Source organism: Penicillium chrysogenum, assembly GCF_028827035.1.
Source record: "Penicillium chrysogenum strain IBT 35668 chromosome Unknown utg000005l_segment0_segment0, whole genome shotgun sequence".
Lineage (NCBI taxonomy): Eukaryota > Fungi > Ascomycota > Eurotiomycetes > Eurotiales > Aspergillaceae > Penicillium > Penicillium chrysogenum.
Window position 1 is genome coordinate 2,213,409 of NW_026622753.1, and position 17,054 is coordinate 2,230,462.

The window sequence follows — 17,054 nt, forward strand, 5'->3', positions numbered from 1 at the left end:
TATTTTTTGCATATACAATGAGAGTAGTTGTTGGTTGCAGTTATAGGGACAGTGTCAGACATTGCTGAATGATGTTAAACTTGCAAAGACATCAACCGGTCACCGAGAAGAAGACAAGGGAACCCTCAATGGAAGAAATGAAATAAGAAATGCTGATGAAATTCACCAAAAGCTCATAGAAGCACCCAACTAAAACAAGAAAAGCATCCAACCCAATATTCCTTGTTTTTCTTTTTCACGTTTTCCAATTCCGATCCCCAGAACCAACCCGAATATCGAATGTACAAATGCCCAAGCACACAGAAGATCCAGAAGAATAAGACTGAATCAAACTACTTGCTACCACTTCCCCGGGTGTATCCGTCCCACCATTTCGCGAAGATACCCCGGTTAGCAGCCTGTTCATTCCAGCTCGCGCGACGGGTAGCCATATCCGCGTTTGTAGATCCACGCTTCTGTGTAGTCAGGTTCGAGAATAGGCCGCTGGAGGAGTCGACGGAGCTGCCGCGACGCTCACCCATGCCTGGGGCGTTAGGCAAGGCATCTTCGACTCGTTTGCTTCCGTTTGAGGAAGTGGAGGTATTGGAGTCCTTCATTTTGGGTGTTAGGTTTGCTTTGGAGATGTATATATGGACAGATGGATATGGATAGATAGTTTAGAGTAGAATGACGTGGTGGAGCAGTGAAGCAGTGAAGTACTGAAGTAGTGAAGTAGTGGAGTAGTGCCAATGATAGATGAGAAGGAATCTAAAGAGGCAAATGACATACCCTTCTGGTATCTGGAATAGGCATAGCCCAGGAAGCGCGGCGACTGGGACCCTTGGCACCGCCATTCATCCAGACATTGAGGTGCTCGTAGCGGTCGCCGGGGGTTCCGTGCCAGTGGCGACGGGTATCGTCGTTAGACATATTGGGTATGTCTAGGCAGTTGGAGTGATCTGTGATGGTTCTACTTTCTTTAGTGGATCGAGTAAGAATGAGGTAAAGTATAGGATGTTGATGAGGGCAGAGAATAATAACTAGGAGATATCATTTTAAGGGTAGGGAGTCAACGACGTCATCCTGTTCGGGTTGCCTCTGGGGGATGGAATCTATAAAACGAGAAATGAAACGAAAACATACCTTAATAGTTTTCTCCAAGATTAGCTTGAATTAGTGGAATTGAAATAATAAAGAGAATGAAAGGCAAAGAGGGGGAAGATGGCTTATAAGACCAGTCACTGGGTTACATGTGGTGAATCACCACCGTCTTGGGGATCTAGAAAGGCCTAGTTCCTGTGTTCCTTGTATTTTCTGTACCAGCTGTAGTACTATAATGTACTTATGTTCTTGTTTAGTATGTACATAGTATGATCATATTGCTATTAGCTATAACTAGTATGTACTATATGTACTACACAGGTAGTCTGATGTACCCCAGGCAGCCTTGACGTAATTAGAATGCGGGGAAAGCTTGGCATATAAAACACATCGTGAAGCTATCGTGTTACTATAGTCTATACTTCTCCATATACATATAACCCATTCCAACCTTCCGATCAGCATCCCTCAGCACCTTCCAAACCCTAACACCCTCCTCCCAGTCCCCATCCTCCACAATCTCAACACTCCCATCTTCCCTCAGCGTCCTAACCCCTTTACCCCCAGAAGTCCCCCATCCAAACTCTTTCTCCCCACGAACAAACATCGCCAACGGACCAACAAATCCCTCCGTCACAACCTCCTTCTCCCGGTCCCCCAACAGCCCCCCATTCCCAAAGAACCAAACCGGATAGTCCGATGAATGCGTAACCCCCCACTCAACCGGCAAAGCCACCTCCACACACTCCGCCCTCCACTCAATCCGATACCGAAACAGCAACGCCGAAGCATCAACCCCGCCCTCATTTTCCGTCAACGCATACACAAGCCCACGCTGCATCCGATGCACCTGCATATCAGCGTAGATCCTCCCCCACGCGTCCTGGTCCCAGTTTTCGCAGTGCGTCGGTAGAGAGCCGTTGGGGTAATACAGTGGTATGACGGCGTCGACGATATGTTCTGGGTAATCTGCGACAAGACGGGTGCGCAGCGCGGAGAGCGTGTTTTCCCTCGGTGGGAACCATGTACTGTACAGGAAACGCTCGTCGCGACATTCGCCTATTATTATGCGGATGTTGCGGGCTAGCAGACTGCGTGCGAAGGCGCCGGTGTCGAGGGCTGTGAAGAGGGACGGGGAGATGAAGGATGTGTCTGTTGTTGGGCGGAATTGGTGGAGGGGAATTGTTTTTGCTTTGTCGAGGAGGGTTTTGGCCGGAATTGAACGTAGCCGGATGAGTTTCTCGCTATTTGGCAGGGTGAGCGGGATGTCTAGGACTGTTAGGAGTTGGTTGAATTGGGTTTGTGTTTCGGTTGGCTGCTTGGGTTGGACGGCTGGACTGTTTGACCAGATGCAGGCTTGGCAGATGAGGGAGTTCTCGTCTGGTTGACGGAGATCGTAGGCTAGTTGATGGAAGACGGAGTTGGCGCCTGCGGAATATCCTGAGATCGTGATGGTCTCCGGATTGCCGCCGAATAGTTGGATGTTCGCCTTCGTCCACTCGAGTGCTAATCTCTGGTCCCAGAATCCGTGGTTCCCAACTGTCTCTCCGACTGTGGCTGCGTCCTCTTCCAGTTCGGCTGAGTACAGGAATCCGAATAAGTTGACCCGGTACGCAGGCATCACAATGACGCAGTTGAAATCGGCCTCGCCGATCAATGCAGCTGGATTGAATGAATTGGGTGTGCCAAATTGAAGCCATCCCCCGTCTGCACCGAGAAATGCCTGTCAGCACGGTTTATATGGGATGTATTACCACATTCATGGTCCGAAGTCCATATATCCTAAATTCAACAGACGATACTCACGAATAAAAACAAAGACAGGCCATCCCCCATCGGGCACCTCTCCGATAGGCGTCCAAACATTACACTGAAAGCAGTCCTCGTCCCATGCATCTGGATTCTCTGGCGTGATGTTCAAAAATCCCGGTTGGGGACAAAGTCCTGCTCCCCCATCACAGCGGCCCGGTTCTTCTTCGCTCCCATAGCTGAAGGACGCAGGTAAGGGCTGGGCACGGCGCCAGCGTTCGGCGGGGGCAAGGCCGTAGCGGACGCCGCCGAAGTAGTGGCAGAGATCTTTGGCATGGCTGGTGGGGGAAGACAACGTTGAGATTGTTACGCCTTGGATTTTTCCGCGGTGGGCGAGCGATTTAAGGTGAGGACGGCGGGTTGTTTCCATCTTTGGCTTCTGTTGTGTTGATGGTTGATCTGCGGTAGTGGAGTATACACGTAGGTCATAGGTGACACAGTAGATATAATCACACACGTCTCTATCCTGAGATGGTATTCAAGTACTTTGTAGTCAAGTAGAGTATTCCCAGTCCGGGGACCACGCTCTTTAAGATGGCGTCTCTCGCGCACTTCATTCCGCGGTTTGTGGACACTTAGTAGCCGAGATAACGAGGCGATTGGTTTTTATTGGTGAAAGACAAACAAGGAGCTCGGCAATTCGTCGTTGGCCATTGGTCATTGGCAGTTGGAGAAGGACGAAGTGCTTTGCGGGGAAAACAGCAGAAGTTCGGAGCTACATTTGACCCCGAGGGGGATTACGGGCTTGTGCAGGGAACTTGGAGATTGAGTGAATGTACTATCTACTTTGAAATCTTTTGAACCAAAAAGTACTATTTAATTCAAATAAGCTAGACAAGAAATTGCCTGAATCCAGAGCTGGACTGGGAAAACATCAAGAACTAAAAACGCTGGGAAATCATTCAATCACATCACGCATCACAGATCGTGCATGGTTCGGTAGTACAGAGTCACTATGCTTTTACGCCTTGCTGATCCTGCAGATCAGGTCCTGGCCATCGACGGAGTCGCCCTCCTTGACCTGGAGGCCGGACACCTTTCCGCTGTGCGGGGCGGAGATCACCATTTCCTAGATGAGAGTTAGCAACACATTCATGTCTGTAGTAGAAAACAGGATATAAAAACATACCATCTTCATGGCGCTCAGCACAGCAATAGGATCACCCTTCTTAACCTCGTGGCCATCGTGGATGCGGATCTCAACCACGACACCGCTCATGGGAGCGCCGACCTGGCTGCTGTCCGTGGGATCGGCCTTGGCACGGGCGAGGTTCTCGATTGAGGCCTTGTTGTCATCGACACTGACCTGACGGACTTCACCGTTGACCTCGTAGAAGACCTCACGCTGGCCGGTCTGCTCGGACAGAGGACCGATAGCGAGCAACTTCAGGATCAGGACCTTACCCTTCTCCAGCTCGACGTGGAACTCCTCGCCAATCTCGGGGCGGGCAAGGAAGTAGCGAGTAGGCAGGACGGACAGATCACCGAACTTGGCCACGAACTTGCGGTATTCCTCGAACACCTTGGGGTACATGGCGTAACTGGCGACATCGCACTCGGTGGCGGCACCGAACTTCTCGCGGATCTCGTTCTTGATCTTGACGAGGTCCATAGGCTCCAGGTACAGACCGGGGCGCTTGTCAAGCTTGCGACGGCCGCGGAGGGCCTTGGTACGCAGAGGCTCGGGGAAGCCACCGTAGGGCTGACCCATCAGACCCTCGAAGAACTCCAGGACTGATCCAGGGAAGTCGAGTTGATCGGCACGGTCGAGCACGTCCTGGGCGGACAGCTTGTTGCTGACAATCCAGGAGGCGAAGTCACCACAGACCTTGGAGGAGGGGGTAACCTTGACGATGTCGCCCAGCAACTCGTTGGCCACCTCGTACGCCTTCTTGGTCTCAGCCCACTGCTGTCCGAGACCAAGCTGACTGGCCTGGAAGATCAGGTTGGTCAGCTGGCCACCGGGGATCTCGTGCTCATAGACCTCGGGGTCGGGGCCGGTGAGACCAGCCTCGAAGGGGGAGTAGAGCAGACGAAGCTGAGCCCAGTAGGTATCAAGGGCGCGGACTTGGGACAGGTCCAGCTTGGGGTCGTGCTCGGTACCCTGCAGCGAAGAAAGGAGGGCACCAATGCTGGGCTGAGAGGTCATACCGGACAGACTGTCGGTAGCGGCATCCACGGCATCAGCACCGGCTTCGGCACAAGCAATCATGGAGGCGACACCGGTTCCGGCGGAGTCGTGAGTGTGAACGTGGATGGGGAGGTCGGGGTAGCGCTCGCGGATGGAGCCGACCAGCAGACGGGCAGCCTGGGGCTTGAGCACACCAGCCATATCCTTGATTCCAAGAACGTGGGGACCCATCTTGACAATCTTGTCAACCAGACCCAGGTAGTACTCCAAGCTGTACTTCTTCTTGGGGTTCAGCATGTCACCACTGTAGCACATGGTGGCCTCAACGACACCACCAGCTTCGTGCACAGCCTTGATACCAACCTCGAGCTGGTCGAGATCGTTCAGGGCATCGAATACACGGAAGATATCGACACCGTACTTCTTGGCCTGCTTACAGAAGTGGTAGATGGCGTTATCAGGAAGGGAAGAGTAGGCAACACCGTTGGCGCCACGCAGCAACATCTGGAAGGGAATGTTGGGGACGGCCTTGCGCATCTTGCGAAGTCTGTCCCAAGGATCCTCGTAGAGGAAGCGCATAGCCACATCGAAGGTGGCTCCACCCCAGCACTCGAGCGAGTAAGCGTTGCTCAATGCGTGGCTGGTCTCGGTAGCGATGTTCAGCATATCAATGGTTCGCACACGGGTAGCAAGCAAGGACTGGTGGGCATCACGCCAGGTGGTGTCCATGATCAAGCAGCCCTTGTTGGCACGCACAGCGCGAGCGAAGGCCTCGGGTCCTTGGCTGTCCAAGATCTGCTTCCAACCGGTAGTGCAGGGCGCGGAGACGTCAATGGGCTTGCCCGCAGCATCCTTGAGGATGGGCTTAATAATATCGCCCTTGAACTTGGGCTCACCGATCTGGCCCTTGATGCTGCTGCCGTTGACAGCAACGTCACCCAGGTAAGCGAGCAGCTTCTGGGCACGGTTCTGGCTGCCGACGAGGGCAAACAGCTCGGGGGTGTCATCAATGAATGTAGTCCAGCAAGTACCATCGATGAATGTGGGGTGGCTCAGAAGCGAAGCAAGGAAAGGAATGTTGGTCTTGACACCACGGATGCGGAACTCAACCAGAGCACGCAGCATCTTACGGCGGACAATCTCGTAGGTTGAGCCACGGCAAGTGCACTTGACCAGCATAGAGTCGTAGTGAGGAGTAATGATGGCACCAGCAAAGCCGTTACCACCATCCAGACGGACACCGTTGCCACCAGCAGAGCGGTAGACCTCGATCTTACCAGTGTCGGGGGAGAAGCCCTTGGCGGGATCCTCAGTAGTGATACGGCACTGAATAGCGAAACCGCGAGTAGAGATGCGGTCCTGGGTAAGGCCAAGTTGTTCAAGGGTTGCACCCGCAGCAATCTGGATCTGAGCGGCGACAATATCGATACCGGTGATTTCCTCGGTGATAGTGTGCTCGACTTGAATTCTGGGGTTGATCTCGATGAAGTAGTGCTCGTTGCCACAGACAAGGAACTCGGCGGTACCAGCGTTGCGGTAGCGGACTGACTTGGCCAGCTTCACGGCATCGGCCAAGATCCTATCACGGACATCGGTGGGAAGGTCCTTGGCAGGAGCGATCTCAACGACCTTCTGGTGGCGACGCTGGACGGAGCAATCACGCTCGAAGAGGTGGACAACGTTGCCCTGGTTATCACCAAGAAGCTGAACCTCGATGTGCTTGGGCTGGTCAAGGAAACGCTCGACGAAGACAGTGCCGTTACCGAAGGCGGTGCGGGCCTCGGAGGTAGCACGCTCGAAAGAGTCACGCAGCTCGGCCTGGTCACGGACAACACGCATACCACGGCCACCACCACCAAAGGCAGCCTTAATAATGATGGGGAAGCCGAATTCATCAGTGAAGGACTTCACCTCTTCAAAGCGCTCGACGGGGCCCGGGGTTCCAGGGACGACGGGGACATTGCACTTGATAGCAGCGGTACGGGCAGAAACCTTGTCACCAAGGGCATCGATGGTCTCAGCAGTAGGACCGACGAAGACGATTCCAGCCTTCTCGACCTTCCGGGCGAAGTCGGCGTTCTCCGAAAGGAATCCGTAACCGGGGTGGATCAGGTGGACGCCGTGCTCCTGGGCGATCTTGATAATCTCATCGCCGGCCAGATAGGCACCCACGGGGGGTATATTGGCCACGGTGGCCGATCATGTAGGCCTCATCAGCCTTTTGGCGGTGCATTGAGAGACGATCTTCGTGTGAGAAGACTGCGACCGTCTGGAGGGACAGTTCGTGTGCGGTACGGAAGATACGGATGGGAATTTCACCACGGTTGGCGACCAAGATCTTTTGGAAGTGCATAATAGTCGAATTGGCCCGCAGACGACGGTGGACTGAGTCCTGGTGGTGCTCATTGTGATCCTCGATGAAGTCGGACTCATCAATGGCATCCTCCGGCTGACGGTGCGGGGCAGCCATTGTGAAGGGATATGTGGGATGAGAGATAGGTTACAAGGGGTGTACTAGAGAGGATTGGATTAGATGGATGTTCCCCTCTCGCGTTCCTTGAAAAGCAGAAAGCAGAAAGCAGAGGCGGTGACTCACGATAGAGAAGCTGGGGAGCTATCCGGTTCCAATCTCAGGCCGGTTTCGGCAGATCACTGCACAATCGCTCGCACCGTTTCTCAGTATAAGCAACAGGAGCTGTACGATTGAAATTGAATAGAATTGGGAATTGGTAGATAAAGGATGAAATAGAAAGACAGACAGCGGAAGAAGAAAAAAAAAAAGGAAGTAGAATGGGGGAGAGGGGGTTAGATAAAGAGGGGGAATCACAAGATCTACATGTCACAGATACTTTCCGGGGCGAGACGATTGACTCCAGGAATGAGGTAACAAGTACATACAGGTTCACCGGTACACCGGAATGCCTAGAAATCTGGGCAATGATCAAATCGAAATAATAATGGAATAGAATAAAATAAAATAGGAATTATCCCAATTATCCCAATTATCCAATTCAAGAAATAATGTAATTTGCTAAAAGAATAACGAAATTCATGCGGGGGGTTTTCTGTACTCCTCCACCTGGGCATATACGGAGTACTAACACTAGTAGCTCTACTATACTCCATATTCCGTATTTCTCCTCCTACTATTCCCTATGGAGAACATGGAGAACTCCTACTCTCGCACGATAACCTTCGGGTGGTTTAGGTAAGTGATTCCGTTAATCTACCTCGGGCCCTCGGGAACCAAGGTCAATGTCCAGGAACAACATGAAGCCCTGAATTCGTAACTCCACGGATATTCACGGGGAACTGAAAGAGAAGGGAAAAGTCCGGGGGAGACTCGGAGAACTCTCGACGACATGTGCAAGGCGAAAAGTGGATCGGGTCAATTCGATTTTCAAGGTCCTCTATTTCCTCTATTTCCTCTATTTTCATTCCCTATTCGGGGAAGAACTGACCGAGCCGATATCGACCACGATGTGCCATACCAAGCTCGGTTGGGGGGTCCGATCTGACTCATATTTATCCGGGACTATTTCCACTAAAAGGGTAAAAAAATCTTTGATCGGTCATGCGTCCACTAAAACCATTAAATGGGCCGATTAGAGGACCCCATGACGCTATTTGATTTGTGTTCCCACTATTAAGCGCCTCTCCTCCCCCAATTTCAAATCTTATACAACATAGTCTCCCACTTGGCATTCCGCGGGGATCTCCCGCTTGTATGACAGCTATTAGGTACGGAGTACTCCGTACAGACTACAACATACAGAATAGTTCTGGCGCAAAAACGAGACATTGGAATTCCCCAAGGTGCCAAGGTGCTCCATACACCCCGAACTATGCCATTGTTGGCGCCATAAGCCGGGAGAATGGAACCTGATCTACTCCTTACCACTCCTTACCATTGTCTACTTATTCTTGCAGCGCCCAGGGATACTCGCAACGCCCTTGTTCTTGGCTGATAAGCTTCCGCTTTAGGTTTCTGCATTGAACGATGTGGGAGCTGTGCAATCACACCTCGATGCGCTTATCTACCATCAGCATCCATCCAACCCTGGAAGTTCCCCGAGCCATTGACATACACTCATTCAGCATCAGGATCAGCCCCCAGTCTCTTTTGGTTACACTTCTGCATAGACTTACATCCACCGGCATCCACCGGCATCCACTTGCACTCCCGTCGGAAGATCACTGCTCGAAACACTTGTCCACCTCCAGCCCCCAACCTTGTTAGTTGCCCCGAGCCGTTGAGATGAACTCGTCAGCATCAGCCCCTGAGGTCTTTTGGTCACACCTTCTGCATGATCTCGCATCCCCGACGGAGAAATCCAACCCCCTTCTTTCCGCCAGTAACCCTTGCTGCATGATTCTTCCCCGCGGTGCCAAGTTTCCCCCCGTGTAATTCGAGCATTTCCATCTGCCCGGGCCGAGAGGGTGTCGAGAGGAGCTCGTCGGCGCTATGAAACCCTGTGTTGTACACTGTGTATCTCAAATAGTTTCATAGCTCAGGGGCTAAAAAAAGAAACGTAAATTATGCTTGTTCGAACCGAGGTGGAGAGTGGGGACGGGAAACACTACTAGTAGCATCTCATAACCCCCGTAGACATACAACCTGAGACACCACCAATGCCTACCACCGCACCTCATGGGCAAAGCTACAAGCTGATAAGGCAGTGACTGATCTGCAGGAAAGACTCACCTGCAATCTCATGGGGACAGACACATAAGTTGCAGATGATTTCCCTTGGCGTCTTGGCGATACTACATTCTTCACCGAAGACCCTTATGCTCGAATGGATCCGCCTGGGCAAACCCTTGGCAGCCTCGGAATTGTGGAAAAACAGGGAATAACTGTTACTGCGGTGAGACTAAAAAGATACTAGGGAAATTGCAATGCTATTACTGAATACATATCGGGCCTTGGCCCGGACTGTTAAAAGCATAAAAAAGAAACGCAAGCTTATCAAATACATGCGGGCGAAGAAAAAAAAAATATCAGAAAGCAAGATTAATGGGTTGTCATGAGTTCCTCCTATGGCACGCTCTTGGCGCAACCATCCCCCGTATGAAATCGTTCATTTTGCAACCTCAAGGCATCACTTCCGCTGTATGTTACAAATGCAAAAGAAACGGAGAATCAAAAGCAAAGGCGGTGCACGGTTCTAGAATGCACGATACCCAGTTGCCTGCGGTGTGAGACCGGCGCCGTTGGACTGAGGACCCTGTGTCAGCATGAGCCGCGAGCCCTGCAAGATGGGACCGTTGTCCTCCTCTGTGCGGGTTGTCTTCTCGCGATTCTTGCGCTCCTCATTGTCCTTCTTGAGCATCTCGATCGTTCGGGTCTGCTCGCAGAGGAAGTTGATCATGAAGGGCATAGTGAAGTCGTGAAGACCCTTGCGCCATGAGATCTCCATGATGACGTCCGGGCGGATGAGGTCGTAGCAGGCATAAAGCATGCCAACGTAGCACTCGCGGCTACCGATATCGACGAACTAGTTGCAATTAGTAAAGTCTCGAGCAATGACAGATATAGCAAACTTACGTAGCGGAGAAGATCCTCCACAACCTCTGGCTTAGCGGAGATAGCGGCGGTCTCAATAGCATCTTTGTAGAGCTTGTCCTGCTTGGAGAGCGCGATCGACTTCTCCCAGCGCTTGTTGTTGCGGTAAATGTTGGCCGCAATCTGGCGGAAGAAAATAAGGTCGTGCTTCTCAAGGCGCTGGGCGAGAGCCACGGCATCAAAGTTGTCGTTCTGGTCGACAGAGTCCTTGAGCAGCTTGTGGTCCTCCTCCTCAATCAGAATCTCGTTGATGGCGTCGTTGACAGCCCGCTTGTTCTGAGACTGAACATTGAGCAGGAAAGGCTTGATCAAGGGGATATTGTCAGAACTCTGGAAGATGCGGACGACACGGTTAACGTCGATACGAGCGGTCAGAACCTGAAGCAGGTCAGTGAGCAGAAGAGGCTGCTCCTGAAGGTAGAAGTTCAGCGCCCGGTAGTAGATCTCCAGGTTGGCAACCTTGACGACAATGTCCTTGAACGAGTGGTGTTCCCAGGCATCGGCTGCACGCTCCATCATGGCAAGAGCGGCGTTGTCCCACTCGTCGTAGTGGCAGTACAGGAACACCAACTCCGGCCAGAGATTGGCTTCTTCCGAGGCCCGGATCATCTTGGGGATGTTGATGCGGGACCAGAAGAGCTTCAGGTGCTCCATGACACGGTCTGGGTGGTACTTGGACAGAGCAATGCCGAGCTCGGTGAACATACCCATGTGAGCCCGCTCGAGGCCAAGACCTGCCTCCAAGACAGCGATCAATTCATCGAAGTAACCATTGCGCTCGTACTGACGAACAAGGCTCTGCAGCTCTTCAGCGTGAACAATCAGGTTGAGACCGCAAATCTGGGCAAGACGGAATTCCTTCTTCTCAACACAGGCCTCGTTGACCTGCTTCCAGACCTTAACGCTGTTGGCCTTGCGGGCACACTCAACTGCAGCCTGGTAGTCCTCCAAGTGAACCAAGGTAGTCGCCAACTTGGCCCAGTTAGAGATGCTGGTGAAGAAAATCTTAGCAGCGTGATGGAAGCCTTCAGCATAAGCCTTGTCACCAGAAGCTTCAATATCCGCAACATTAGTAGTGCGAAGGAAGTCCTCGAGCTCAGCGAGCTGGTCCAGGCGGGCAAAGCAGAAAGCGAGAGCAGTATCAATCGCCGGCTCACGCAGGGTCTTGCGGGCCATGCGAAGGAACTTGACAAGATCCTCGTCCTTGCCTGCATGGGTTGCAGTCTCAATCACCTCGTGGTAGTTGGACGGGTCCTCGGCACGGATGTAGGATTCAATGGAGTCAGTCACGCGAAGACCATCGAGTTGGGCCTTGGCGACCTTGCTCCAAACCTCGGACAGCTCGACACGCTCAGCGAATTCTTGAGCTCGGTCGATGCTGACAATGTTCTCCACAAGGACGTTGACGGCAGCCAGGTAGTTGTTAACCTTCTTGTAGATTTCAAAGGCCTCCTCGTATAGACCAACGCTGGTACACATCTCAGCAATTTCATCAGCGGAGAAGTCGTTGAGCTGGTGAATGTAGTCCATCAGGCGACTCTTGTCGGCCTTGGCAGCAGTCAACATCAAGAGGTTCTGCAAGCTGGTGTTATCACTGAAAGGAGATGGCTCCAGGATGATCTTCTCGAGCAGCTCAATCAGTTCGCCGGGCAGGTCGGCGTCAAGGAACGACTTGACGGCAACAGACACCTTCTCAGGTTCAGTAGATTCGGGCACTGCGGTGGCGATGACCTGATCCACAAGGGAACGTCGGCCTTCATTGTTCTCGCTCAGGACAAAGGCCCAGATCTCGGGATCGGCACGCTCCACGAGGTAACGAGCTTGAGCACGGAACATGGAGTTCTCATTGGTGATGCTAATGAGCTCCAGGTCGTTCTGGCCCTTGCTGTAGGCAATGTACGCCAGGTTGGGATCACGCTTCTCACAGTACTTTCCAACAGTGAGGGTGTCGTACTGGTCGTTCTCCTTGAGGAACTTCTCCGGGTCGTTGTTGCTGTCAATGTAGATCTTCGCGAGAGCGTTGTAGACTGCCTGCTGCTGGTTGCCAGTGGCGAGAGTGGCCTCGAGGAAAGGCAGGAGCAACTTAAGGCGGTTTCGGCTCTCGACCTCAGTAACAAGCTCGTCGATGGGGATGACGGATGGGTCAACAGTTGAGAGCAGATTCTTGATGATGTTCTCATCACAGTCAACATCCAGCAAGCCGCCAACAACAGAAGGGGCACGACCAGGGTTGACGCGCTGGACGTAGACCTCGATCGACTTGAACTGTTGGTTTTGGTAGAGGTAGAGAACCAGATCGTGGATAAAGTTGAAACGGTCGCAGACGATGATCAGGGGAAGCTGCTCTGTCAGGCGGGCTTCCTTCAGGAAGTTCTTCACCTTCTCGGGGTTGTAGTAGTTGCTCTCACGGCAAATACGCTCAACCTCGGTGACCTGGTTCATGGCGGTAGCAGCTTCAATGTACTTAAAGTGCACTTCAGAGTCCTCGCTGAGGTTGACAATGCTTCCTAAGTAGAAGTAAAGACCCTCGGCAGTGCGGTATTTCTCGAAAAGATCAATCAGACGGTTAGCGCCAAGAAGATCGGAGAACTTGGTGGCAATCTGGACCACAGACTGGAGGTTCTGGCGAATGTTCGTCTCCAGCATAGTGTCCATACAGTCGAGAGTCTGCTCCACGGACAAACGACCGAAGTAGCTCATCAGCCAGTCGGGGCTCAGCTTGTCGGTGCGAACAATGTTGCGCTTGATGACAGCTGGATCATCGGAGTTCTCCAGAGCACGCTGGATGAGGCCGGCACCCTCGCAAAGCTGGGCGATACGAGGACGGTCGAAGTGTGTGAAAATCTCGTTGCCGAGGATGGCGTCTGCAACCTGCGGGGCGTTGTGGAGGTTCATCTCCAAAAGACGAGTTTGCAGATTGCCATGCTCTGGCTTGTTGTCCTTCAGAGCGTCCAGGAGGAACGAGGTGGCCTGCTGGATCATGTTCTGCGACAGGAACACGTCGACGACACGGTCAAGGTCAACCAATGCACCGCTTTCTTCATTGGCGAGTTGAGTAGCGAACTCCGCGCCCTTCTCGGGGTTTACGCGAACAATGTGCTGAAGCAGCTGGGTGTAGTCCGGCTGATATCCAGCTTGCTTGGAGTATGCAAGGATCTTGTCGAACTGACCAGTCTCCGCGAATCCAGCAACAACCTTGTGAGACACATTAGCTTGGAGATAAACGGTCAGGGCAAGGGACATGTCGTATGGCCGGATAATGTCACCGAGCTCTTCCGAGCTCTCCAGCTTCTTCTCCTGCATCCACTTCTCAAGCAAGTGCTTGCGGTTCTGCTGCAAGACGGGTCGGACAAGCTCAACACTTTCGTACTTGTTGAGCGAACCCTTGTCCAGCAGCATACCGAAGTACTGTAAGATCACCGACATCTGACCGGTTTGAGGAGCGCTCTTGAAACGGTTGATGGTTTCCAAAGTGCGAAGGAAACCCCGAGGAGAGTTGGCGGCAATCTTGGCAGCCTCAGCGTAGTCCTGCGAGGCCATGAGAGAGTCAAACTGCTGCTGGTACAGGTGGTCCGCGCCTGGAAGGCCGGCCTTCGAGGCAAGTTTGACAGCAAGACCAGACATAGCGGGGTTCTCCATGAGGTACTGAATAATATTGGTTTCGTCAACGCTGACGGCTAGCACCTGGCCCTTGCGGTTCACACCGACCAGGCCGGCTCCCTCGGAATCCGGAGACGTGGTAAAGATCGTCTCGCTGGAGATGCGGTTCATGAAGATACAAGTGCCAGTCTCGAGATCGTAAAGGTGGATGAAACCGTATTTCGTAACGAGGTAAACCACGTCGTACTTGCTGGACACCTGCATTGCGACGGGGAAATCATTGACCGCCTCCTGTGGGAAGTACACCTCGACGGCCTTCTTCTGGAAGCGAGGGTTGGGTTCTTGGTGGTCGATTTCGGCGATTTGCAGCTTGGCGCCCGTTTGGGTACGAACGGCGAAAGTAAAGAGGCTGTGGGGTAGGGGGAGCCCTCGACGGTAATGCTGGCGAAAGAGGCGGCGTGACCTTCGATAAACTGAGAGATCCCGCGCTCTTTCGAGTAAAGCTGCATCGATCCAACGACCCGGCCCTGCTGCTGGCTAATACCGACCACGACCATCCACTTCTCCTCGGCGTTGACGCGGTAGTTGATAATTTGGCACCCCTAAAGAGCACCCGCAGATTAGCACGCTAGGCTTCAATCATCGTGATCAAGTCTCAAATCACATACTGAAAGGTTGGGAAGTCGGTCGAACACCTTGACGGGGTTCTGCTGTGTGGCGTCGTAAACATCCCAGTGGTAGACCGCTGAGTCGGTGACCAGACCGAGGGACTTTTCGCTGAACCACTTCCAGTAGACAATATCTTCATTCATATTCGCCGACTTCAGCTTTTGCCGCGCGCCAAGGTCGAAGATCTGAATGGTACGGCCCTGAGCCTTCAAAGCGATGATGTTCTTGTTCCAATGCATGATCGCACTGTCGGCGTTGATCGGGCGTCGTAGAACTTCATTGTTGTTCTTGAGGTCGATAATGATGACTTCTGGTTTGCTCTCCTCGTCCAGCTTTTGACGGACACAGACGTAATGATCAGATTCTAGTGTCTAAAGCGGAAGATTGTTAAGTTAGCCGGGCCTTGTCAACCATGTTATGAGGGTCAGTCGCAAGGCGACAGTAAACAACTTACACATGAAGTGAAGCCAATTGATGCCGGCTGCAGACATAAACGTTAGTACCAGTCAAAGTTGTCCAAGAATATTTGATGGGCGGGCATTGCATCCGTCCCAAAGCTGGAGCTAAGCACGAAGCATCGCCGGTAATCATGGTTGGCTGTACATACCGCAATGCCGACAGAGGTCAACTGTAGAATTCAGGCACAAGTCAGTTTCAAAGCTTCAATAGTCATGAGATGGATATGAGGGGTAGTCACGTACATTGACCAACTCTGTAAACTTGATAGGTAGAGGTGCCATATTTACGTAGGCCGCAGTACGACCTAGTCCGCCGAATGAAACGCCACGCAAAGAAGGCAGAAGAATTGAAGTATGGTAGAAAAGTGTGATGAAATGCGAATGTCACGAGGAAGGAAAAAGAAAAGAAGAAGAAGATGTATGAAGAGGGGAGGGGGGTAGGGATCTGGTAGATGCGGAAGTGACCTCAGGAGGCCGCTGCTGTCGTTGCTGAGGTGTCGCTTATGGTTAATCACGTGACACGGGGCTTAGAAGATCGCTTCTTTCAAATGCAGTGTTTGTATGTAGGAAAGGTAAACAAAGAGAGAAAGCAAAGTGAAATATAGATGGCAAACTTGCTGATATCTCGTTTGTCAGATTAACCTGAGAGAGAAGTGCTACCAACTCAGCTCTTCTACCTACAATGTTGTATATGATGGAGATAACTGACCGCCTTTATACTGCCGATGTTTACTCCGGGGAACACGTACCTACCTACCTAGGTAGGTACTTCTCACGTATGTTCCAAGTTTGTACATGCACGGAGTACAGTCAGTACGCATTGATTTAACACCCTCCATATCAAGGGTCTACCTAGGTACCTATGTACAAACCGCTTATCAAGTTGTGATTTAAGGCGCCAAGAGTATCTGAAGCATCCGTTAAAGGGAAAAAAAAATACCTGGAGCCTCAGAGGTAATAACATTCTAGTCAGAAACGTAGATTTTAGCATAGCATGCTACCATAGCTACCTGGCTAATCTTCCAACCTTGGAAGGTTGGATATTCCAAGGTTTTGACCGGCAGAATATTATATAATAACGTGTGGGGCCAAGGGTGGTCCAAGGTTAAGATTGATGCGTATGTTGTGGTCACTGTACTCCGTAGGTGGTTCTGATCTCTCATCCACGTTCTCTGGTATTTCTTTGTCTGTATTCGATGGGCTGTTTTGAGTCAAATATTATCACTATTCTGAGGATATTACACGTCTAGACTTTGAATGTTGAATGAGAATTTCTCAAATGCAAGCTATTGACGCCTGTATGGAGATATAAACTGACCCTCCACCCCCGGACCCTGAACGCAAGGAATGTGCATATTCGCAGGTTGTAGCCTCTCGCGGCTAAAGCCAAGACTTCCGAATCTCGGGATTCAGGATTAGGAATTGGGAACTGGCCCCTTAACCAGATCCACTCTAACGGAGCCTGACATCCAACCATTACATTGCGCTTCAAATCTTCGGACGTCATCAGGTGAGCAGCACCTATCTCGCTTTGTTGCTTTCCCATGATAAAGTTGTTTAACCGCTGATCCCAACTCCAGTGGCCCCCAATCTAGGGCACATCCCCAGACCAAGCAATAGTTATAGCCAAACTGTTAACAGCCCGAGTCCAGAAGGAAGTTATTCCGATGGTCTTAGCCCTAAACCCACGTTAAATACCCCAACCGGAGCCACTGGAATGCATATCGGCCCATTTTTAACA

At 51.9% G+C, this 17,054-nt stretch overlaps 4 protein-coding genes across 4 annotated transcripts; all 4 read right to left on the reverse strand.

Moving 5' to 3' along the window:
• Positions 1 to 332: 332 nt before the first annotated feature.
• On the reverse strand, positions 333 to 909 carry N7489_009242 (uncharacterized protein; the record flags this gene model as incomplete). The annotated part of the gene is made up of 2 exons (XM_056714992.1): positions 333 to 590; positions 769 to 909. 2 exons carry the CDS (start codon positions 907 to 909, stop codon positions 333 to 335), a joined length of 399 nt encoding a protein of 132 aa, XP_056562614.1.
• Positions 910 to 1,489: 580 nt separating this feature from the next.
• On the reverse strand, positions 1,490 to 3,259 carry N7489_009243 (putative carboxylesterase; the record flags this gene model as incomplete). Its single annotated transcript, XM_056714993.1, has 2 exons — positions 1,490 to 2,787; positions 2,887 to 3,259. 2 exons carry the CDS (start codon positions 3,257 to 3,259, stop codon positions 1,490 to 1,492), a joined length of 1,671 nt encoding a protein of 556 aa, XP_056562615.1.
• A 513-nt stretch (positions 3,260 to 3,772) lies between these two features.
• N7489_009244 (pyruvate carboxylase) lies at positions 3,773 to 7,490 on the reverse strand (the record flags this gene model as incomplete). The annotated part of the gene is made up of 3 exons (XM_056714994.1): positions 3,773 to 3,958; positions 4,019 to 7,165; positions 7,287 to 7,490. The coding sequence occupies 3 exons, from the start codon at positions 7,488 to 7,490 to the stop codon at positions 3,851 to 3,853; spliced, it is 3,459 nt and encodes a 1,152-aa protein (XP_056562616.1). The 3' UTR covers positions 3,773 to 3,850.
• A 2,698-nt stretch (positions 7,491 to 10,188) lies between these two features.
• Positions 10,189 to 15,715, reverse strand: N7489_009245 (uncharacterized protein; the record flags this gene model as incomplete). Its single annotated transcript, XM_056714995.1, is given in 7 exon segments — positions 10,189 to 10,518; positions 10,569 to 14,649; positions 14,661 to 14,788; positions 14,855 to 15,226; positions 15,310 to 15,336; positions 15,463 to 15,483; positions 15,557 to 15,715. 7 exon segments carry the CDS (start codon positions 15,593 to 15,595, stop codon positions 10,189 to 10,191), a joined length of 4,998 nt encoding a protein of 1,665 aa, XP_056562617.1. The 5' UTR covers positions 15,596 to 15,715.
• Positions 15,716 to 17,054: the final 1,339 nt, after the last annotated feature.